Below are 26,239 nucleotides of genomic sequence, written 5' to 3' on the forward strand. Positions count from 1 at the left end.
ATCGTCCCGCACACCAGCCCCCCCTAACATAATATATATCCCATAAATAAACAGACAAGCAACTTGTTGATGGGAAAACGTAGCTGCAGGTTTATTAGCATAACTTATGCCAAAACATGGTGGGTTATCTTACAGACGATCCAAAGTCAAGCCGCCCCTCGCAGCTTGCCACCTGATGGGCCAAGTAGCATCGCGGCCTTGGCCAGACGGTGCTTAGCGGTTGTGGTGAGAAGATAGCCCCTCCCCTATCCGGTGAACCATTGGTCCACCCTTTGCTCACGCCCCCCCCCCCCTCCCCCCGCCCCCCTAAGAGGGGAGGAGCGTTCAAGCGACCCCTGGTTGTCCAGGTTTCCAACCGCCCGTAGGATAACGGGGCGCCGTCGCACCCCAGGGCTTACTGCACAGATCTGCCGGGGATATTAGGCCTCAGCACCCTTTGTGCTTCTGAATAGGGTACTCCTGAGTACCTTTCCGCCTCTGGATCGTCCTATAACTCCGCCTGCAACACAAATAGCATATATTAAAACATAACCTCCCCCCCCTCCCCCCCCCCCCGCCTCCTGAGATGCAGGGTAAGCGGACGGAAGGGAAACATCGAGGGAGAGGAGGTCAAAGAGGCTGCCTAGAGGGAGGGGAAGCCTTATGTACTTCTGTCCCCCCCCCGGCCGGAAGTGGCGCGCCTTCGCCGAAGGAGCAGCTGACTCACGGGGCTGCCGTGCTTGCCATCTTGTGGCACTAAGGGGTCCGCCCTCTTATGAGGGTCCCCTGCGGAGACGGGTCGGTTGGCCCGCATTTCTTTCGTCCAGACTCCATGGCATTCTGTGGGCCATCCAGGTCCCCAGGGTCCTTGACAGTTTGGTTCTAAAAAAGCATTTGTATTGCAATAGGCCTCGCTTTACTGAAAGTTTAAGCTATGGGCGTTGCATTATTATTTGCAACACCAATAGCTCAAACTTTCAGAAATGCAAAACCTATTGCATTGCAAATGCTTTTTTTTTTTTAAAGTGTTACAGCAATCTGTTGGACTGTTTCCATTGGGCGCAGGGTCAAGACTGATTTGCATATGGCTGGTTCCAAACTGGAATGGCATGGTGAGCAAAAAAACGATGGATTTAGGCCCAGATCTCTGTACTGAGGTGAATGTATGACCTTGTTCTGCATTCTGTCCATCAATTGTTCTTTTTGCATTTGTCACCCTGAGTAGGACGGGTATGCTCAGATGTAAGTCCCGTGCTCTCTATGCCACTGGAGTCAAGCTATTCTGGCTGATGAGGGCTGAAATCCCGAAACCGGTCCTAGGATGCTTGTTTCCAGTCCAGGGAGGACCTGGCCTGGCAGTTCGGGCTGGAATGTTCCCATTGGGTGCAGGGTCAAGACTGATTTGCATATGGCTGGGTCCAAACTGGAATGGCATGGTGAGCAAAAAAACAATGGATTTAGGCCAAGATCTCTGTACTGAGGTGAATCTATGACATTGTTCTGCATTCTATCCATCAATTGTTCTTTTTGTATTTTTTAGGGCTCGCCTGCTGTGCGCATGTGCACAGCTGGCGAAGCTCTATTATGGCTTATCTAGAATTTAACTACTGGCGATTCCTTTGAGTGCATGTGCTTTTTAGGTCATTGCGCAAGCCCTAAAAAGCGCGTGCACAATGCCACCGGCCGCCTGCCTGCCTGCCTCGCATTACCACATCAAAGGCAGCCCAGCCCCCCTCCCACAAGCTTATCAGCGTGTGCCTTGCCTCAGGCCGGCATTTCCCCTCCCCATATTATTCACTACACGGCCTGCTGCTCCCCGTCTCTTCACCCTTCCTCCCTTGTAATAATTACAGTCATCGAAGGATCAGTTCGTGTGGTGTTGATCAGCTCTATCGACCCCTTTGGAGCAGAGGGGATGTTCAATGGCAACAAATTGGTCTGCTGACATTCGCTTTTGTTTATTTGGCACAAATGTCTTCGATTTGGGAAAACCGTAGGGCTACTTGTGCAGATTGGATGCCTAGATGTTTATCTACATGTGCCAAGGGGCGTGATCCCTTGCCTGTAGCCGGGTTTTAAATCTAGCAGGGTTGATCGAGGCCTCCTGAGATGCCTACTTTGCTAATTGAGTGTTTTGTATAGTGGATGATTTTGTAAGTGCCAGAGGTGTTTTAGGGATCTCCATGTTGCCGGTATCTGCATTAACGTTTTTTTCCACTAGATGGGGTTCCTTCAATGCCAGAAGGGGCTCCCTCCTCTTACGGTTTGTTGGCTGTAAACTTAGTGGCTGGTATATTTAGAATATTTGCTCATGCTGTGTAGTTGAAACTCATTCAATGAGCTGTTGATTCTGAGCTTTTCAGAGCCTTTTGCGCTGTTTCTTTATGGTAGCATTTTTCCAGTGAGATGAGAGGTAACTGGCCCAGCGCTATGTGTGCCCATCCCGAGAGGAGACTGAACACGTGCATTGCTCTGGTGGCAAGCGTTATTTGATGCATCGGTTTGTTGCTTCTGTTAGACTTAGAAGCTCTGTCCATTGCGTTTTGAGCAATTGATTCATGTGTTGCTGAAAGTATTGATTTAATTGGAGCTTTATTTCTGTCAGCACTGATGCTAAGGTGGCAGGGAGGCACACAAGTTTGTCTATCACCGGGCCACATGTGCAAACGGAGGCGAGTTGGACTGTTTCAGATTGTGATCAAGTTTAGGGCACCTCGTTTGGAGTTGATTTTGAGCCGTGACATAGATTGCTATGATGTTAACAAGGTCCACTCGTGGATCAAGTTTGTTACACCGGTATGTTTGTGCATTGTCTTCTGCTTGGAACGAGTGTAGCAAAACATCCCAAGTGTCCCTTGACCCCTCTTTTTGTCGTGTTGACGAGCTTCGGGAGTCATCAAGATTAATACTGAGCTGGTCCATAATGGGGAGAGGAGAAGTGCAGGGTCCACTGGGAGACTATTTGCACCGAACACTGCCGGGCTCAATGCGGGTGACTTTTAATGACAGGACTGGAGATCTTTATGGGTGGGAGACTTGCTCATTTGCTGGATGAGAGCTGCTGTTGTTTTATTAGGTGACAGATCGATAAACCAGGACAATTTTGCAGGGAAAGATCAGTTGTTTTCCTCGATGTCAAGGTGAGAGTTCACGGGCTCTATTGCTGGTGCTGTTTGTGTAGGAACATCATGCAATACATGCAAGTGAGGGTGACGTCATAGCAGAAATGCATAAGCTGGCGTAAATGTCAGAAGAAGGCCAAAGGTGATCTGTGTTAATACAAACTGTGAGTACAGGAATTGTGCAATGCAGTGGAATGGCAGCGTGTGATGGGTAGTTTTTAGGTCTGGCGTAGTTCAAAATCTTTTGATTGCACTGATATTTTAATGTGCTTACTTATACGCATTTCAGCATGCACTCTTCAATTGGTTCGTTATTGTCTCATACCTCCTACCCTGTACATTATACTGTATAAAGCATGGGGCTTCGGTCTGCCCACTTATGTTACTGGCTAACTTCATTGTGAACAACTTCATTTCACCTTTTCGTAATCAGCACATCTGCATAGAAAGTAGCTCCCTTGTGTGCCAAGCTCCAAAAATACTTTGCTTTTGACCATTGTTTAATGTTTTAGATTAATGACGGACAGGAAGCTTACCCAGCAGTAAAGTTTTGCAAAAACCATAAAAACATACACTGGAAGAGCCAAAAGCCTGTCACACCTTCTGACTTTGCTAAGGTTTGTTTGGACTACACTTCAGACTGACTTTAGTTTGCCACTTCCTTTATAGCATGATTATAGGGTGACACACAGCCAGCTGGTTATTTGAGAAAATAAGACATTTAGAGAAGAAATGCTGTACAATATTAACATTATACTGTACATAAGATGAGCTAGATTCAGTTATGAATATAAATGATTGTATTTGTAAATAAATATATATATGTATGTATATGTATAATATCTATATATAGTGCATGCTATTTTTCAGTGCTGTATAACTTCCATCACTCTACCGCCCTCACTCTACCACTCTACTGCCCTCATGCCCTCACTCTACCGCCCTCACACCCTAACTCTACCGCCCTCAATATACCACTCTACTGCCCTCAGGCCCTCACTCTACCGCCCTCACACTACCACTCTACAGCCCTCACTCTACAGCCCTCACTCTACCACCCTCACTCTACCACTCTACCGCCCTCACTCTACCGCCCTCACACTACCACTCTACCGCCCTCACTCTACCGCCCTCACTCTACCACTCTACCACCCTCACTCTACCACTCTACTGCCCTCATGCCCACACACTACCACCCTCACTCTACCGCCCCCATTCTACCACTCTAATACCCTCACTCTACTACCCTCATGCCCTCACTCTACCACCCTCACTCTACCACTCTACCATCTTCACTCTACCACTCTACCGCCCTCACACCCTCACTCTACCACCCTCAATATACTCCTCTGCTGCCCTCAGGCCCTAACTCTACCGCCCTCACACTACCACTCTATCACCCTCACTCTACAGCCCTCACTCTACCACCCTCACTCTACCACTCTACCGCCCTCACTCTACCGCTCTACCGCCTTCACCCTACCACTCTACCGCCCTCACCCTACCGCCCTCACTTTACCACTCTACCGCCTTCACTCTACCGCCCTCACCCTACCGCCCTCACTCTACCACTCTGCCGCCCTCACTCTACACTCTACCGCCCTCACCCTACCACTCTGCCGCCCTCACTCTACCACTCTACCGCCCTCACTCTACCACTCTACCGCCCTCATGCCCTCACTCTACCTTCCTCACTCTACCGCCCTCACACCCTCACTCTACCACCCTCAATATACCACTCTACTGCCCTCAGGCCCTCACTCTACCGCCCTCACACTACCACTCTACCACCATCAGTCTACCGCCCTCACTCTACCACTCTACTGCTCTCACTCTACCGCCCTCACACTATCACTCTACCGCCCTCACTCTACTGCCCTCACTCTACCACCTTCACTCTACCACTCTACCGCCCTCACGCTTTCACTCTACCGCCCTCACTCTACCACTCTACCTGCATCACTCTACCACTCTACCGCCCGCACTCTACCACTCTACCGCCCTCACTCTACCGTCCTCACTCTACCACTCTACCGCCCTCACTCTACCACTCTACCGCCCTCACTCTACCACTCTACCGCCCTCACTCTACCACTCTACCGCCCTCACTCTACCACTCTACAGCCTCACTCTACCACTCTACCGCCCTCACTCTACCACTCTACCGCCCTCATGCCCTCACTCTACCTTCCTCACTCTACCGCCCTCACACCCTCACTCTACCACCCTCAATATACCACTCTACTGCCCTCAGGCCCTCACTCTACCGCCCTCACACTACCACTCTACCACCATCAGTCTACCGCCCTCACTCTACCACTCTACTGCTCTCACTCTACCGCCCTCACACTATCACTCTACCGCCCTCACTCTACTGCCCTCACTCTACCACCTTCACTCTACCACTCTACCGCCCTCACGCTTTCACTCTACCGCCCTCACTCTACCACTCTACCTGCATCACTCTACCACTCTACCGCCCGCACTCTACCACTCTACCGCCCTCACTCTACCGCCCTCACTCTACCACTCTACCGCCCTCACTCTACCACTCTACCGCCCTCACTCTACCACTCTACCGCCCTCACTCTACCACTCTACCGCCCTCACTCTACCGCTCTCCCGCCCTCATGCCCTCACTCTACCGTCCTCACTCTACCACTCTACCGCCCTCACACCCTCACTCTACCACCCTCAATATACCACTCTACTGCCATCACGCCCTCACTCTACCACCCTCACACTACCACTCTACCGCCCTCACTCTACCGCCCTCACTCTACCGCCTCTACTGCCCTCACTCTACCACCCACACGCCCTCACTCTACTGCCTTCACTCTACCGCCCTCACTCTACCGCCCTCACACCCTCACTCTACCGCCCTCACTCTACCGCCCTCACTCTACCGCCCTCACTCACTCTACCGCCCTCACTCACTCTACCGCCCTCACTCACTCTACCGCCCTCACTCACTCTACCGCCCTCACTCACTCTACCGCCCTCACTCACTCTACCGCCCTCACTCACTCTACCGCCCTCACTCACTCTACCGCCCTCACTCACTCTACCGCCCTCACTCACTCTACCGCCCTCACTCACTCTACCGCCCTCACTCACTCTACCGCCCTCACTCACTCTACCGCCATCACTCACTCTACCGCCCTCACTCACTCTACCGCCCTCACTCACTCTATCGCCCTCACTCACTCTATCGCCCTCACTCACTCTATCGCCCTCACTCACTCTATCGCCCTCACTCACTCTATCTATCGCCCTCACTCTATTTATCGCCCTCCCTCTATCTATCGCCCTCCCTCTATCTAATGCCCTCCGTCCCTCTATCACCCTCCCTCCCTCTATCTATCGCCCTCCCTCTATTCCACCCACCTCATTCTCTAACTCCCTGTTCTCTTCTCTTCTCCCGTGCTGAGCTGCTTTCTCCTCCACCCTGCCTCCTTCTTTAACTCACTGTTTTCTTCTCATGTGCAAATCTGCTGTTCTCTTCCACCTCCTCTTTCTCTAACTCCCTGTTCTCTTCTCCTGTGCTGATCTGCTGCTCTCTTCCACCCGCCTCCTTCTTTAACTCCCTGTTCTGTTCTGTTCTGATGTGCTGTTATGCTGCTCTCTTCCACCTCTCCACCACAGCACCACTCCGCACCACCCCAGTATCACTCCGCACCACCCCAGTATCACTCAGCACCACCACAGCACCACTCAGCACCACCACAGCACCACTCAGCACCACTACAGCACCACTCAGCACCACCACAGCATCACTCAGCGCAACCACAGCATCACTCAGCGCAACCACAGCATCACTCAGCGCAACCACAGCATCACTCAGCGCAACCACAGCATCACTCAGCGCAACCACAGCATCACTCAGCGCAACCACAGCATCACTCAGCGCAACCACAGCATCACTCAGCGCCACCACAGCACGACCACAGCATCACTCAGCACCACCACAGCATCACTCAACAGCACCACTCAGCACCACCACAGCACCACCCAGCAACATCACAGCATCACTCAGCGAAACCACAGCATCACTCAGCGCAACCACAGCATCACTGGTTCAAATATGTTCTTTCAATGTTTCAAGCTGTTTACCGCCCTCACCCTACCACTCTACCGCCCTCACCCTACCGCCCTCACTTTACCACTCTACCGCCTTCACTCTACCGCCCTCACCCTACCGCCCTCACTCTACCACTCTGCCGCCCTCACTCTACCACTCTGCCGCCCTCACTCTACCACTCTACCGCCCTCACTCTACCACTCTACCGCCCTCATGCCCTCACTCTACCGTCCTCACTCTACCGCCCTCACACCCTCACTCTACCACCCTCAATATACCACTCTACTGCCCTCAGGCCCTCACTCTACCGCCCTCACACTACCACTCTACCACCATCAGTCTACCGCCCTCACTCTACCACTCTACTGCTCTCACTCTACCGCCCTCACACTATCACTCTACCGCCCTCACTCTACTGCCCTCACTCAACCACCTTCACTCTACCACTCTACCGCCCTCACGCTTTCACTCTACCGCCCTCACTCTACCACTCTACCTGCGTCACTCTACCACTCTACCGCCCTCACTCTACCGCCCTCACTCTACCACTCTATCTGCGTCACACTACCACTCTACCGCCCTCACTCTACCACTCTACCGCCCTCACTCTACCACTCTACAGCCTCACTCTACCACTCTACCGCCCTCACTCTACCACTCTACCGCCCTCACTCTACCGCTCTCCCGCCCTCATGCCCTCACTCTACCGTCCTCACTCTACCACTCTACCGCCCTCACACCCTCACTCTACCGCCCTCAATATACCACTCTACTGACCTCAGGCCCTCACTCTACCTCCCTCACACCCTCACTCTACCACCCTCAATATACCACTCTACTGCCATCACGCCCTCACTCTACCACCCTCACACTACCACTCTACCGCCCTCACTCTACCGCCTCTACTGCCCTCACTCTACCACCCACATGCCCTCACTCTACTGCCTTCACTCTACCGCCCTCACTCTACCGCCCTCACGCCCTCACTCTACCGCCCTCACTCTACCGCCCTCACTCACTCTACCACCCTCACTCTACCGCCCTCACTCACTCTACCGCCCTCACTCACCCGCCCTCACTCACTCTACCGCCCTCACTCACTCTACCGCCCTCACTCACTCTACCGCCCTCACTCACTCTACCGCCCTCACTCACTCTACCGCCCTCACTCACTCTACCGCCCTCACTCACTCTATTGCCCTCACTCACTCTATCGTCCTCACTCACTCTATCGCCCTCACTCACTCTATCGCCCTCACTCTATCTATCTATTGCCCTCACTCTATTTATCGCCCTCCCTCTATCTATCGCCCTCCCTCTATCTAATGCCCTCCGTCCCTCTATCACCCTCCCTCCCTCTATCTATCGCCCTCCCTCTATTCCACCCACCTCATTCTCTAACTCCCTGTTCTATTCTCTTCTCCCGTGCTGAGCTGCTGCTCTCCTCCACCCTGCCTCCTTCTTTAACTCACTGTTTTCTTCTCCTGTGCAAATCTGCTGTTCTCTTCCACCTCCTCTTTCTCTAACTCCCTGTTCTCTTCTCCTGTGCTGATCTGCTGCTCTCTTCCACCCGCCTCCTTCTTTAACTCCCTGTTCTGTTCTGATGTGCTGTTATGCTGCTCTCTTCCACCTCTCCACCACAGCACCACTCCGCACCACCCCAGTATCACTCAGCACCACCCCAGTATCACTCAGCACCACCCTAGTATCACTCAGCACCACTCAGCACCACCACAGCACCACTCAGCACCACCACAGCACCACTCAGCACCACCACAGCACCACTCAGCACCACCACAGCACCACTCAGCACCACCACAGCACCACTCAGCGCAACCACAGCATCACTCAGTGAAACCACAGCATCACTCAGCGCAACCACAGCATCACTCAGCGCAACCACAGCATCACTCAGCGCAACCACAGCATCACTCAGCGCAACCACAGCATCACTCAGCGCAACCACAGCATCACTCAGCACAACCACAGCATCACTCAGCGCAACCACAGCACCACCACAGCATCACTCAGCACCACCACAGCATCACTCAGCACCACCACAGCATCACCACAGCATCACTCAGCAGCACCACTCAGCACCACCACCCAGCAACATCACATCATCACTCAGCGCAACCACAGCATCACTCAGCGCAACCACAGCATCACTCAGCGCAACCACAGCATCACTGGTTCAAATATGTTCTTTCAATCTTTCAAGCTGTTTCAAGTTTTCACGCTTTATTACAAATCACAAAAAGATGTTGATATTTCACTTCTGTTCTTGGATTTTCTTCACAATAAAAAACACTGAACATAATCTTCACAAAAGTTATTTACAAAAGTTTAAGCTATTGCCATTACAAATTAAATAAATGATTTAAGTATTAATTATTTAAAAAAATTAAAAGCCATAGTTATTTGTAATATCAATACATCTAAGTCACGTAAATACAAAACATGTTGCATTACAAATGCTATAGGTGTCACATTTGCGAAAGTTATAACTATTGGCATTGTAAATGACAAAGCTATTAATTTAGCTATTTTAAAAAATAACACATAAATAAAAAAAAATGTAATGTATAAGACCAATAGCTCAAACTTTCCTAATGCGAGCCCTATTGCATTTCCAATGCTTGTTTTAAAGTGGCATCAGTAGAGCGAATAGACATTTTACCCCAGAGACAATTACTGCCAGTTTCTAACCTTGCACAGAACTTTGTTCTTTCTGAAGAGGCATCAGAACCGTTACTCCCTAACAGTGATACAAAATCACAGGCTCAACCAGTACCTTTTCAATAAGGATATTGCGATTTTCTGTTTTTCTCATGATTCGGCAAACTGCAGAAGCCTGAGACACCAGGTAATGATAAACATGATTTGAAACAATGAGGATCCCAGTTGTGACTTAGTGGTTTCTAATGTACAACAGAGCTCTTCCATGCCTAAGATAGATTTGTCATTGTAGCTAGTATAAAGGTCCCTGGGGAGCTACACCAGGATATTCTCGAAATATAAACATTTGGGCCCTTATGACGACTATCAAGGAATTTGGTGATATAATGGGGCCGGCAAGTACTAGTCTGGCTGATACTACCGCACCAAATTCCAGCATTTCGGAGTTTTCTTCCCTCTTTCAGAATGGGGAATAACTGTTCAGACCTGGTAATACTGGTTCCTTTTCCGGGTTGTTTTTTCTGATTCTGGAGTAAAAAAAAACACTGATGTTTTTCACTAGTTCAGCGAAGGTGGAACGTGTCCGCGTGAGGGCCGTCAGTGTGTGTTTTGGGGTCACAAGGTTGTGGGGCAGGCTTCTGTCTGTCCGGGGGCAGCATTGTCCGCTCCTGCTCACTGCCCCTGGAGCAGTAAAGCAGTGTCTGTGTCTCCGGTTCTGGAATTATTGCGCCTGGAGTTTGCAGACATAATCTTTAAGTGCCTGGAGAGACTTGAAATTGCATCTTTCTGGAGTTCTTGCTGGGGGAAATCCCATAACTCTTAAAGAGGGCTTTATGAAGTCCTAACGAGTGTGATTTTGTTTCTTGAAATCCTTTCATGATTGAAAGTGGAATGTTTACCCATCATTTGACTCGACTGTAAATTATCAACAGCTATCTTAAAATTAGAATGCAACTTTAGAATCACCTCTCGACTAATCATAATTCCTAAATATTTAATTGAATTCCGCCTCTTTTTAAAACTATGTTATTCTCGTTCAACTTTTTGTAGTGGCCTGGTCAAAGGAAACCGTTTTTAACTTTTGACTTGACCTACTTTGTTCCCAAATATTTGTATCAGTTTGTAAATAGAGACTAAATGTGAAATGCCCTTTCAATATGTCTGTGCCTAACGAAGCTTTCAGGCTTTGTCATCAGAGCAAATAAAACTTTGTGTGCCCTGCTTGGTATCCCTGACATATTACATGTTTGAAGATGATCCATGTACATAGAGTTAAGGGTTAAACAGCTCTCCTGTTCCTCTCTTATTCTTCAAAACAAATCTCAGAGAAAGGTCATTCTGCAGAACTAAATGGTTTGGACAATATTTCTAGAAAACCAGCCTCTTGTCATTCTAACACGGCTTGGCCCTAGTTTGTATCTTAGGGTCTTCTGAAGGGGTAATGACTATCCTGTGTTGCAGAGGCCAGGTTTGGTAGAGGTGCCCTGTGGGTTGTGTGTGAGTTCCTGCCAACAGCTCGCTGACTAGATAACAACTGATTGCTGGTGGTCACTTTTTAGGGATCTTGTGGAGTGGAACTATTTCAGCGTAAACAGCAGTCTTCACCAAACATCCGAGAATCATGACTACTTCTACTATCCTTTCTATTTGAAGGAGATGCATTATTCCTCATCCATTAGCGATCCACAGATGTCTTGTGCCCGAGCAATGCAAAACGATGCTCCTTTTGTAACATTATAGTACTTGTCCGTTACACTGGCAAATACAGTTGTGGGAAGTGGCCCTACATATTACTTTAGGGGACGACTCAAAATGTAACTCCCAGGGCGTTAACTCATGGATTCCTTTTCAGAAACCAGCTCCAGTGTTAAGTAATTCTGGAATGCTGTCTGTAGTCTTGCCTACTTTGGTACACACCACCATATCTTCCCATTGCTTTTCATGAAACAGCCTTTCCTAACATTATTTATCTTTTTCTTTCTTTCCAGGACACTCTAAAGGAAATGTCAGATTGGTTGGAAACTCATCCCAAGGAGGCACTAATCCTAGCATGCAGGGATTTGCATGGAATGACTGTTGAGCATCACAAACATCTTATCTCCTGTATAAAGAGAACCTTTGGCTTTAAATTGTGTCCCAGAAAGGTGTGTTAAGTTTTGTCTTAGTTAATTTCTTAGAATGTGCTTTGCTTTATGTTCTAGACATATGTAGACCGTGTGCACCAGTTTACTGTAAAAGTTTACATTTATTTCACTACTCTGTACTGGGAAGACCATGATGATAGTGCAAGACAACTGACCGGGAGTACCTTATCCCGCGTGGAGGCCTATAGAATTAAAAATGGTGTTGTCATATTGAATTCTAGGAATTTAGGTATGCATTAAATCATTTTCCAAGTGAAAAAGTAGTGTTGCGTTTTTAGGTTTGACATTAAATGCCACTGCACAGTTTTTGAACAGACATTTCTTTGGCTCTAGTGTGGACAATAACTCAAGTTTAGGTTCTGTCAGAATCTCTTCACTTTAGGGCACTCCCAATCCAAGCAGAAGATGTAGTAATGGTGAAGGTCATCGATTTTAAGTGTACAATAGCAAATAATTGCACTAGTTTCCAGAATACATTGCTAGAAACGTCCTCAATGTGGTTACACACCCTATTCTTTTGCTGATTTATTAGGGTACCAATATCCTTTAATGTTCACAACTAGCTGGGGAACTTCCCAAACCTATCCACTCTTGATGCTTTTGAATCGACGAAACAGGCCCAATATAGGACATACATTTCAGGATCTTTTTCAAGGTACATTTTTCACCTGGCATGTCTGGAAAGCTCTCCCATGCCTCTTGCCATCTAAATTGCACTACTCGCTGCCGATATTGCATTATTATGTTCTGTAAATGTGTTTATAAGTCTACGTTTGTACCCCTAGCCCCTTTCCATCCACCTTTTGAACCGTTGTATGTTTGTGAATCCTTCTGAATGGCGTTAAACCCCAGTGTGGGAATTTTGCACAAAAGGAGTCCATTGTATGTTTTTATGTTCAATTCCACATTTTGCCCTGAAAGTGTAGCCAAATATGGTAGGCTCTAGAGCATGACGTAATCTTCATAACTCAACCCATCGAGACCATATTCAAGGGGAGCCGGGCACAGCACCATGTACTAACCATCAGCTCTGTAGTCCTTCACCAAACCACCCTTCTGTGTGCTGGAGCTGCGCTGCACTGCCAGCTAGTATGCTTTCAACTCCTGGATGTCAAATTCCCCCCACCCACTTCCACCCCCAAGTGGCAACTCCAATATTTCTAATCTTACTGCTCCCAATCAATATGCCTAATGAATCCCTCCTCCCAGAACATGTAGCCTGAGTGTTCAGGCCTGGATCGGGCCTCAGGCCATAAAAACTGCCCTAACTTTGGTATACAGCTTCTGTCGAAACAGTATTTTCCCTCTCACACCTTTTAAAAGATTCTCTTCTGTCTTCATACTACAACTCCGGAAAACTTTTCATTGTGCCTGACACTGTTTCACTGATCACCATCTATAGGCGTGACTCACTGCTGATGTAAATGTCCATGCCTTCTGTCAGGAAGATCACCAAATTAAAAATCCAATGGCACAACATCCCTCGGAGACAAAGTCCAATATACTCCTCATCACTCACTCTCCACCCCATCTGTCTTTTCCTGAAAGACATCGACCTAACATGTCATCCTTGTCCTCCATCTTCCTACTTCCACCCTCTGTCTCTAACCATACCAAAGCACACTGTCTGATCTCTTCTGTCCTACTGTTTACTTTATTACCTATCCTACCATCAGACTGATATCTAATACTATCACTAAATACTGCTATATCCTTCTCAACTCTACCTACTAAATCTTCGCATACCCTACTCCCCTAAACTTAGCCAAGAATGCATGTCCCTTTCCTAATTCGACATTGTATACCCGTCCCCTCTCACCCCTACCTCCGACTGCACCAAACCTCTCATACAATCCATCCATCTTGTGATCCTTTAAGGCCTTCTTCGTTCCCCTGACTTCACACCTCCTAATACATTTGACAGGCCTCTATCTGACTTTACCACCCAATGTCCACCCCACCAGGCATCATCCATACTAAAAACATGCTGGAACCGCACCTGAATCCTAATGAATCTATATATTTTCGATATCTGCCATTAAACTGACAGTATATGCTCGTCAACATTTAAAAGCCCCCACTTACAGACTTGAACAGTCTTAAATAATAGATCAATTAATAAAACACACTCCACGTGCACATAATCTTCTATTGGAGTTGAGCCTTGACCTGCAATGTGAGATAGATGATGATGTGACACCGGTCTTATATGAAACCATCCCTGCTGGAAATATGATACTTCAAAACACCGTCCAACCAGAAACAGCAGAGAGGGTGATAGCCATAGTTTTTTTTAAAGTCTACAGAGGTAATAAATCAGACTCACACCTAATAGGAAGCACAAATCGTGTACCTCCATATACATAGTGAAGCGTTAAAGCAATTACTACCCCAATCACTCACAGAATGTTCACATTTCACAGGGCCATTGTCTGAGTCAACAGAAGACATAATATGAATGTCACATTTGCGCAATGTTCGTAACATCGACATATGAAGACCTCCTGTTCTTCGTAAACGCTGAACGTAGGTGGTGAAGGGGTGCCAAGTTGCATCAAATTTGGCTATCCTATCCCAGGTGAGAGCATTTAACTTCTCTATTGCATAGAGAGCCCAAACCTACCCCCCACCACATAGTTATAGAAGGAGAAAGTGGCTGTTGCCACAGTTGCACTACACAGAGCCGTGCTGCAAGGACTAGTTGAGATGTAAGGCAGCCCTGAGGGATCGGCGAGGGAAAAATGCGTTTGGACACTGGATCGCCCAATAAAAACTTTTGGGGTTCAAGTCGGAGGCGGACATTGTTGATGGGCCGCATTGTACTTGTTGGACCCGGCCTCGTGGCGTGGTCCCCTCTGATCCCCGCAACCCAAGAACTACTGATGGACCCGACCCCAGTCCCCCCAGAACTGTACATGACGCCTCTACCCCGGACCTGAGACGATCTCCAGACCGCGTGCCTGCACCCGTGCACGTGACCATCAGACTCCATGTTTGGCCACCCCGGCCGGCCGGCCGCCTTCTTCCCTTTCGGCAGCCCTTGGCCGCCCCTGGCTGCAGCCAGGCGTGCGCGTCCGGTGCGCCCGGACCCGCTCGGGGGGTGAAAGACTCACCTAGTACCCGAAACCAAGACTTCAATCACACCTCCGGCCCCCTTCCGAGGAACTGGTTCCCCTCACACCTCTGAACTATCCCTGGGGGCTGGTTTCGATCACACCTTTGGCCTCCTAGCGAGCTGGCTCCAAACCTTGATGGGCGTCTGGGATCCCCTGGACGCACGGTCCAAAGCATCAAAGAACCAGCCCCCAGACAATCGGCCGCCTGGCCCTCGGACCACCGGCCTCCTGCCTCTGAGAGTCCGGACATCAAAGGGCTCCTGGACTATAAGATAGCCTGCCTCCCATCCAGCCGGCAGTTGTATCCTGGACAAGAAAGCCTTGCTGATCTGATCGCGGCTGACCTTGAGGAGAACAGACTCTGACCCACCGAGCCCTGCTGACGCTGTCGAGGCTCATCCTCGAAGCTACGGAACTGAACCACCGAGCCCTGCTGACGCTGTCGCGGCTCCCTCTCGAAGAGTAAGACTTGAACCATCGGAGCCCTGCTGACCTCGTCGCGGCCCACTCTTGAGAACGAGAGACTCTTGCTACCACCCTTAGCCCTGCAGACGCTGTCGCGGCTCCACCTGACTACGAGTACTAACGGGGTACTCCAGACCAAGCCCTGCTGACCTCGTCGCGGCTTGAAGAACCCTCTGGTCCGGCTGGACCGTCAACGCTACCCTCACGACTACCTCGAACCGAATTGAGTAGGACAGCAAGGACCATCACCAGCCCCCGTACCCCCCAGTTCGAGGATTGAGAACGGTGCGCAGGGTACGCTACGTACTGGCTGGCCCTCTAAGACAGTCCCGCTTCCCCGTTCCCTTGTCTCACGAGACTTTCGCGATCCCTCGATCGCTGTGTATTGCTACCTATTTTACTTTGATAAAGTTCATACTTGATAAAGATTCACGGTGTGGTGTCCGTTCGTAAGTGTGGTGTGTCGACAGTGTGTACGATCAGTCCTCCCCGGCGGGGACCTTCCCTCGATAAGACTCGGCAGGAATTGCGGGAGAGGAGGGTCTCGGGTGGTTAAGAGAGCAGTCTTGACCCCTGGGGTCACCCCCTTCCAACAGTACTCTATATCTCTACCCAGAAAGACTGAATCACAGGACATCCCCAACAAGTTTGTAAAATGGTTCCCCTCTCACCGCATCCCTTCCAACCTAGATCAGAACCCCCAAACATCTTTGCCAAACGAACAGATGTTAGGTACCAACGAGTCTGTATCTTATAGGTATTTTCTTTATCATGAATACAGACTGGCGACGAGCTGCGCTCTACCAGATCGCCCCCCAAGTGTCATCAGATAACTCTGTAGCCAAATCCCTCTCCCACATTAACACATAAGCATGCTTTTTAGGGGGCGTGAGCTGCAGTAAATAGCAATAGAGCCACAAGATGCCTTTGTGACACATATTATTCAAATAGAGAGACTCTATAGGTGCAGCATCTTGTTGACATGCTAGACGGGCATGGGGTTGCCTGCTCAATGAATTGCCTGCCTCAAGTTGAAGTCATGTCGCGGGCGAGGGCAAACGTAGAAATCAAGTCATCCCTCAACCGTAAATCCCCATTGTCAAAAAAATCCCCCAGGATGAGGAACGCCCCAGATTCTAGTCAAAGGAACAAGGATGAGTTGTGCCTGGTGCGAAATCAGGATTGTGCACCAGAGGGGTCAGTCGGAACAGGTAAGTCAGGAATGTCCTACGTCTGCGCTCTTCTCTCCAGTAAGACAAGAGAATCAATGTCAAAGGCGACAATGGGGGCAGGGGCGGTGTACTGGGAAAGCCAATGATAGCCACAATTAACCCGCCACGGGGCAAGGAGAAAAAGCCTTCTCGGCTTGGATCCAGGATTTCTTGTCAGGTTATAATTCCAGTTCAAAAGGGGCAGAGTTGTGCAGCCAAGACGTACGTAAAAATGTCTGGAAACCCCAAACCACTCTCCGAGACCAGCATGCTCAATGTTGCCCCTGACACTCTGACAATTACCCCCATACAAAAGCCAGCATTTTCACCCATATCTGCTTTCGTACTGAAGAAGAGACGGCAAGCGGGAGAGTTTGAAGAACATATAATAATCTGGCCAGAAAATTAATTTCCTGGCTGTTAAGTCTGTATAACCAAGAGACATCCAGCATCCCCCAGCAATACAAGCCCTTAAAAAAGAGACATGAGGGGGGGCACATTGCAAGCATATAAATTCTTTGTTTGAGGTGGCAAATAGATCCCTAAATAGGGGATGGGGGTGGCTGACAACTCTCACTGTAAGCCTGCCTGTCTAATAGGGCCCTCTAGGCTATGGTGGGGATCAGCAACGCCCATACCACGTGACTTAGGGAAGTTAACTTTGAAGCCCGACACCTGAGAGAAGGCATTCAACTCATTTATTTGGGCAGAGACCATGGTACTGGGGTTCGTAATAAAGCAGAGGATGTAATTGGCAAATAAGGCAAACTTATGCTCAACGCCATCAACCATCACACCAGAAATCAGGGGGTTGGCTTATATCCTTGCTACCAATGGTTCCATCATAAGAGCATATATGGAAGGGGAGAGCGGGCATCCCTGACGGGTGCCTCGCGTGAGCCAAATGGATTGAGAGAAGGGGCAAGCCATTGTTGACGAAGAGGCACTTCATTCCAATTGGATTGAGTACAAGCTATTCAGACTATACTGTTATTTATCCAATGCTCCCCATGACCCTTTGACTTGTGCTTCCCTCCTAATCAAAGCAAACACAAGGATATGGTGGACGGAGCATTGACATTTTTCAAACACTCCCCTCCAGTTACTTTAGATCTGGGTTGAATCCATCATAGTTCTTTAGCTCACTTACCACCCCAGTTCAGACCCAGCCATATGCAAATCCGTCTTGACCCTCTTCCTCATGGAAACAGTCCAGACCGAAACGCCAAGCCAGGACTTCCTATGACCGGAAACAAGCATCCTGGGACCTATTTCGGGGTAACACCCCTCATCAGCCAGGCTAGCTTGAATCCAATGGCAAAGTTAGCGAGGGGCATATCCTGTCAACTTAGAGCGTACAAAGCAAACACAAGAAGATGATGGGCAGAGCGCTGAAACTTTTCAGACACTCACACCCAGTCACTATTAGATCTACAACAACCACTCTACAATACAGAATTCACAAAACACATGTTGGACTTCACAGCTGATTTTACTGTAAAACGCTTGTACCTATGTCTTTTTGGAGAGTACAGCAAGCAATTCGATAAACAAAGCACATAAAAAACTACTCTTCTTCCTTGAATGAATACATCTAATCTCTGTAATCACTCGCACATCAGGAGACACATTTGAGGTCATATTTGCTTCTCATAATGTGATTACAGTAACTGAGGGTCACCTTGTAATATCGTGAAAGAAACTGATATCTCCTCATTTAGAGTATAGCATCTACTTCCTTAACTACCAGCATGGCATTAACATTTCTGCCAATGCCTAACTACAAAATTATCCTTTTCTAAATCATCCCAAAAAAAGAAACTAGGTAGGATTCTGAGCTTATTGATGCTGGAAGTAAAATCCTCGAGCTGGAATAAAAGGGTCTTCAAAAGACTCTGTAAAACTTGCAGCAACATTGCTCTCAGGAAATCCTCTGGCTCTCATCCATCTTCTTCTGGGTATACACAACCTACCCATGTGCTCTCCTAGATCTTTATATGAGGCAGCTGCATGCATGAGTCTTCTGGAGGGCTGGCGGGCCAGGTATTTAGGGCATCAGCCACACAGGATGTAGGGCTGTCCTCACTGTACTGCTCTGCCTGCTGTCGCCTGTGTTGTTTCATGCCACTGTTTCTCAACCCCTGGTGGTTGTTTAAGGGGAGACCCAGGCTTTTCCATACCAGGGGTGGCAGTAGAGCTGTGATATAGGCGGTTGGGAGGGAGCAGTGTACCCGTTCTACCCTTCCATTCCATTTGCCCCCTTGCCCAATTACTGAGAGACACATAGTAATTCCAAAGATAATGGACCTTCAGACTCTTTCTGTAATACTGTATTTTTTTTTAGAATGATATCCTTTGCAGGATGGAATATCTGAATACGCAGATATCAGAAAGTATCTAGTTTTCACTGCAGATGCAAATCTGGAAGTCGATATTTTATCCTTGCCTACAATCCTCCAGAGAAATAGTGTGGATTTGCGCCAGTTAGTTGTAAGGCACTAGTTCCAAAATGCCCATATCCCTGAGGTGGTTGGGGCGTACTCATCCAGGTTTTTTAGGTAAGGGGGGTGGGTGTGTGTGTGTCTGTCTGTGTCTGTGTCTTTCTCATGGAGTTAGGTTTCTCCTTAGTAGTCTACCAGTGAGGGTTTTATTTCTGGAACCCTCATGGAGTTAGGTTTCTCCTTAGTCTACCAGTGAAGGGTTTCTGTCTGGAACCCTCATAAAGTTAGGTTTCTCCTTAGTCTACCAGTGAGGGTTTTCTGTCTGGAACCCTCATGGAGTTAGGTTTCTCCTTAGTCTACCAGTGAGGGTTTTCTGTTTGGAACCCTCATGGAGTTAGGTTTCTCCTTAGTCTACCAGTGAGGGTTTTTTGTCTGGAACCCTCATGGAGTTAGGTTTCTCCTTAGTCTACCAGTGAGGGTTTTCTGTCTGGAACCCTCATGGAGTTAGGTTTCTCCGTAGTCTACCAGTGAGGGTTTTCTGTCTGGAACCCTCATGGAGTTAGGTTTCTCCTTAGTCTACCAGTGAGGGTTTTCTGTCTGGAACCCTCATGGAGTTAGGTTTCTCCTTAGTCTACCAGTGAGGGTTTTCTGTTTGGAACCCTCATGGAGTTAGGTTTCTCCTTAGTCTACCAGTGAGGGTTTTTTGTCTGGAACCCTCATGGAGTTAGGTTTCTCCTTAGTCTACCAGTGAGGGTTTTCTTACTGGAACCCTCATGGAGTTAGGTTTCTCCGTAGTCTACCAGTGAGGGTTTTCTGTCTGGAACCCTCATGGAGTTAGGTTTCTCCGTAGTCTACCAGTGAGGGTTTTTTGTCTGGAACCCTCATGGAGTTAGGTTTCTCCTTAGTCTACCAGTGAGGGTTTTCTGTCTGGAACCCACATGGAGTTAGGTTTCTCCTTAGTCTACCAGTGAGGGTTTTTTGTCTGGAACCCTCATGGAGTTAGGTTTCTCCTTAGTCTACCAGTGAGGGTTTTCTGTTTGGAACCCTCATGGAGTTAGGTTTCACCTTAGTCTACCAGTGAGGGTTTTCTGTCTGGAACCCTCATGGAGTTAGGTTTCTCCGTAGTCTACCAGTGAGGGTTTTCATGCCCAAGGCAAACCGGGATGACAGAAGACCTCATTGTTGGTGCCTCTGCCGAGTTCCAGCACCTTAGAAATCTCTCTCATCCACCTTGCAGCTTGACCCAGCCTACGACATTTGCATTTTACCAAAAAACATTTTACAGGACCAAAGACCTTTTGGTATCTAAAGTGGACACCGTGTAATCTCCAATGAGTCAATAACCTGGTATATGTGTCTTAAATATAGTTTAGTATTTCTGTAAGGTAGGAAGCCACAATAGTCAGCTTAAATCACTGTCATGACTAGCCTTCAGAGTCTAGCTGCTGCTACTACTTTAGTAAGCAGTTTGGTATCAGTGTTCATAATTAATAGCAGTTTATAGGCACTAGAATTCCGGAGGTCTTTGCTGTGTTTAATTATCATTATATCACACCATAAGGCTTCCCTTATTGTGGGTGGCAGAACCCTGACTTATTTGTTTCCCAAATACAGCAAACTGTGTGTTTACTAGCACATCAGTGTATATTGCATAAAACTCTAATGTGAGACCACATTTTGTGAGAGGGTTTTCGCCCTTGTCATATTCTTCCTGGCTCCCCGTATGTCTTTGCACTCTAGGCTCTTCAAAGTTTTCCCTCTGTTCTGAGATCACTTTGTCATTTCTCTCTCATGAAATACATCTTAAATCTGCTTTCTGTCCTGGACAAAGTTGAGTATGTAATACACTCACGTTTTTAATCGATAGGGTGTCTGGCAGGATTAGTTCTTTCTTGTGAAGACACAAACCGCTTCCCAGTCTTTTTCCCTTCTTGGCTTAGGTGTTGCCCATAGTCTCATCTCTTGCATAGCTCCAGGTCCCACCACAACCAGGACCTTCTGCCTCCAAAATCCATCACACTAAGTGAGCTGGAGTCAATGGGAGGTATCTTTCCCTGGGCAAAAAAAAGAGCTGTCAACTTGAAGTTACTGGAGCTAATCAATATACTGATGAGTTGGGAATCACTTCCACTGTTACTACCCATCTATTGGGTCACACAACTTAAGTTTCTACTTCAGGATTTTCTGGTGTTTACTTGTGCATCCACAGAATCTCTTATGACGCACATTCAGGCCACCATGATGCTTAGCCAAAGCCCCAGACTATCGCTGTCACAAATTGACTACAGTACAATGTTTATATAGCCATTATTAGACATCACAGTGCAGGACAATTATTCATATTATGTTCCATCACCAGATATCTGCAACACACAAAATGTCTTGATTACATCACAACTTTCATCTTAGAAACAAGCTACACACTAGCAGATAGTGAAATTTAGACACTAGAATGCTCTTTCACAGAAACAAATTATGAACTGTCTGTTTAAGGGATATATTTCCATAAATGAAAATTCATACGCAGTTGAGATAATATCAATGCCTATAGGTTTAGATATTTAGAATTATACTGTATGGTTATGTTAATACTGTATTCACAATTTGAATGTCCTGCATTTTGAGAGGGCTAGTAAGAGAGAATTCGTGATTTGCACCTGTTCAGGTACCAATCACTGAACATAGACCAAAATGGGAGAGAAACCACCACATCAGAAGAGTGTGTTGATCCAGCGGCGTTCCAGCAACAGATACTCCAATATTATATACTCACCTGGACCCATAAGCACACACACTATCGAGTAAACCGCTGGAGTCAAAGTTTATTGCTTTTCATACTTCAAGATTGATTATCTCTTATTCCTAATCAACCTTTCACTGTTCAAAAAGTCTTTCCTCTGGTCGATGGACCATTAGTTGAACTAGTTGATGGTGAAAAATTCTAATTTAATTTAACCTTTACACTTAAAGTAAATAATCACAGACTCAGGTAAATTTTAAGTCTTTATCTAAATTAATTGCAGGTGAACCACTTCAAAGTTCAACACATTCACCAATACTCATGTGAGAGAAGATTCAATTAATCCATTCATCAACATATACTTCAAACTTGCAATGACTTATGCTCAGAAAGGAGAGGACAGAGAGAGAAAGAGCACCTGCACATTCATGAAATGTATATTTACCTAGGATGGTGTGAAGGCCAACCCCCTGGCCAAATGGCTGGTAGGGGTCCCCTGGGATAGGTCAGGAGACACAGACTTCAGGACAGGATAGATGACCTCTCCAACACAGACGATCACGCCACACCCCTCTCTGACACTTTCTTCCTACTCGAGATTCTTCCGCGATCTTCTTTCTAAGCCTAATAATTTAGGATATTAAGCTCTGCATTTGTTCCTTCATGAACTTCCCTCGCCACTCCGGCAGCACCCTCGGCTCACAGCATCTCAGCAACAACATCTCTCTAACAGCATCCCGAGCTCTGCTTATTAACTAGCCAAAGCTACCTCAATTATACTTTTTCATTTGTCATGTACCACCCATTAATGTTTCAATATCGTAAAATACGAACTCTTGATTGGTCAGGCAAGGGGGGGAGATCACACCATGCTTACATATCATTCTTTTCAGTTAGCCCTTTGTTAATAAACCCATCCCCTTAATTTGTATTAATTTTTTTCCCCACCCTTATTCACATTACATCCTATACAAATGTTAACTTTATTCATTTGGGTCTTGTACTGCCGGTTTTCCAGGCTTCAGGCAGGCTGTGGCCTTGCACTCTTCTTGAACTACACGTCATGCTTCTGGGCTAACTTCCATTTTGTCATGCACGAAGTCCATGTGACTTAGCTAACTCAAGACACACAAGAGAAGGCCCAAATGCGCACTAAAAGTCAGAAAGATAGATGTTACTTTCAAGAATAAATGATTTCACTGTATACCACCCATCTCTACTCGAATTCCCTTTACTCATTATTACCTTCACTGCATTAGCATAAGTAAAATAGCTTCATTTAGTTTCAAGCAAGCAGATGCAAAGCACGTGAGTCTTCAAGAAGCCATATTACATTTTCTGCTCATGCGCAAGAATTTCCCTCAAAGCGATAGCTCGTCATACTGCGTAGATGCAGTTGAGGCATGCGCAATAAAGATTTCCCATTTACAGCCATTTTAGAAAGTCACTCGAGATATTCATGTTAAACACATAGGCAAGCTTTTCTAAACCCCTGTTTTCTTTGTGGTGCATATTAGCTTACACAATACGTAATTATAACATGTTAGAGAGTTAAATGAGAGGATTGCTTTCAAGCAAGTCTCCTTTCTAAGAGTTCTTGCTCCATCAATGTGTGTGTACATCAAATGTTGAATATTAGAAAATGTGTGTATTTTAGTTTTCCTTTTAGAAAAACATGGACCTATTTATCCTTACACAAAGGCTCTCTTTAATCACTTTTAGTCAGTTCTATTTAAAAACATGATGGTCATATATAAGATTACACATTTCCAAAATATTTACCTTTCTGTATTCAAAACATTCAGACTTTTAAATAAAAAAGTGACCTTAAAAAGCAAACGTAACGTTCAGCACAATTAATATTCATTTTTAATTTCAGGAAAATCCCAGTCTGCAGAACATGTGGCAGAAAGGCTACCAAGTCATTATCTCCTATGAAGATTGCATTGCAGAGAAGCATAAGGAGTTGTGGCCTCCAATTCCCTACTGGTGGGGTAACACGACTCGGACTGAGGCTCTCATCCGCTATTTGGAAAAAAAGAAACATATTGGCCGCCCAGGTACAACACAACTTTGGCCGTAGGATCCTGTGCATAGCACTTTCTCCTTTATGCAGTACAGTTGCTATAATCCTTATATGCATTTTTATTTTATTTTATTAAAAGTAGCGATCTGACCCACAGTTCTTCTCAAGGTTCCGCTGAGAAGTACACATGGAACGATTATCTGTATGTAAATGTATTGCGACTTATATAGCGCACGTATCACCCGAAGGCATCAAGGCGCTTGCCTTGGGAACCCGTCCTGGCTTTTTCCCTGTGAGATAACCCCTACTGGGCATCCCCAAGGGGAAAGCCAGGCATCCCGCAGCGGGTGGGCCGCCGTAGTGGAGATTAAGCAAGCTATTGCCCAGAGTTGCAGCGTGGGACCCCATGATTAGAGTAGGCACCGAGGCGAGACTTATCGAGTCCGTGGACATTTTTGGGCTCAGGACCCTGCCGCGTCGGGAATTGAACCCTGGTCCCGGGCCAGACCTCTGCATCAGGGTCTGCCGCTCTAATCAGTGAGCCACACTCCTCCATCTAATAGGTCTAATAAGCCCACCCTGAAGAGAGGTGGGCCTTTACCTTGGCTCTGCTGTGGTTGATGAGAAGGATATGAAATGGCATAGTCTTGCAGTCTGATCTTGTTTCATAGTTGAAGGATGGGAATCTATTCCTCCTTTTCCAGTTTTACCTACTTTGTCACTTTTGGGTAATACTTCGATGCATAAAACAAATGCAATGTAACAAGTTTACAATCCTCTTGGTAGTTTTAATGCAGGATCGATCATGTGAAGAGGGCATGCCTCAGAATTTATTAGCTTCATTTACTGGTGTGCCATGTGTCAGGTGGAGTAGCTACATAACTGGTATTGGTTGGGCTGGAAAGGTGGCACTGCCCGTTTTCTCTGGGCTCAGTGTCCATCACCAGTTTCTTGGGTTCTGGTCTCATGAGTCCTTGTGGCCACTCTCGCACAAACCCTCTTTTAACAGTGTTTTCACCTCATTAATTTTCCATGTCATATGTCTTTATGAATCGGATGTTCTTTTCCCTGACTATGGAGATGTCATCACTCATAATGTTAAGAATATTAGAAAATCTTACCTCCAAATTTCTTAATACAATCTAAAATCAGTGGCCTGAGTTACACCACTGCGTCAAGACCCACCACTTTTGGTAGTGATACATTACTTCTCAGTCTTGTGTTAGACTTTAAAACTCTTCCTTGGCCACACATTCTTCAACTAACTGGTGAGCAATACACTTGTCCCTCTTAGAGGTATATGTGCATTCAGCAGAAGAACACATACTCATCTCAAAACCTGGCTCCATTTATTACCACCTTGGTGTTATCAAACCTTTCCCAGCCACACAGAAAAAGGATCCCCATCAGGAACACACAGAATTTAAGGGGATGGTTGTAAGGAGATGGTCACCCAGACTGAAGACTAAAGACTTGGGTAGAAGAAGAGGATGCTTTAGTAACAGCACCTTAGCCACCAAGAGCAACTGACTGTAGTTCAAAAGTCAACATTCTTTTTACATCAGAGTGGACTCTAGTAAGGAGGTATCACAGTAGATATTGCACTTCTCCCTCCTTATTAAAGAAATTTGCAAGCTGTAAAGATAAAACCAGATTAACAAACCAAAATACAGATTAGAGTGTGCAACAAAAGAATTCCACATAAAGAGATCCACGCTCTGACATATTCATCCAAGTACACCGGACATTTACATCTTCTGAAACTTTCTGTCTGCTATTTTTCTTTTATAGCGGGTAAACCAACACCATTTGAAAAAATAACTTTATATATCCATAGGTAATCTGTAAGGGAGAGTGTGTGCCTGGGTTCTCACACCCTGATGGGTAGTGTGGCAATCCACCATTCATTAAATTTGTTAGAAGATAATGTCATTGCATGAGTGCTTAAAGTTAAAACGGGTACCCTCCAAATTGCTGGAACGGACCCCATGGAACACGAGGACGTGCCTCACGTCACGTAGGCATTAGTGCTTTGTGAAACTGCGGCGTATTAACTTACCCACGTCCTTTTATCCGGAGCTTACAGAAGATTAGGTATGCCAATGTATAAGTCCTGATGAAATCCTGAGTGATCTTCTCTCAACACAATTCAGGCATGAAACATAACAACGACAGACTTCAATGATGAAGCGTGCCACCGTTGAGTGGGTGAAGGTACTTGCTCATGTGAGCGCA

General features: G+C 47.0%; 1 protein-coding gene across 1 annotated transcript in view; it reads left to right on the forward strand.

The window, feature by feature from the left end:
• The window catches only part of PLCXD1 (phosphatidylinositol specific phospholipase C X domain containing 1), a 168,885-nt gene that overhangs the window by 133,439 nt on the left and 9,207 nt on the right, over positions 1 to 26,239 (forward strand). The window contains exons 5-6 of the mRNA XM_086934204.1: positions 11,850 to 12,005; positions 23,858 to 24,038. Of these exons, the coding sequence (XP_086790330.1) occupies positions 11,850 to 12,005; positions 23,858 to 24,038 (337 nt within the window). The remainder of the gene's footprint in view (positions 1 to 11,849; positions 12,006 to 23,857; positions 24,039 to 26,239) is intronic.

The sequence above is a fragment of the Lissotriton vulgaris genome, chromosome 8 (assembly GCF_964263255.1).
Source record: "Lissotriton vulgaris chromosome 8, aLisVul1.2, whole genome shotgun sequence".
Classification (NCBI taxonomy): domain Eukaryota; kingdom Metazoa; phylum Chordata; class Amphibia; order Caudata; family Salamandridae; genus Lissotriton; species Lissotriton vulgaris.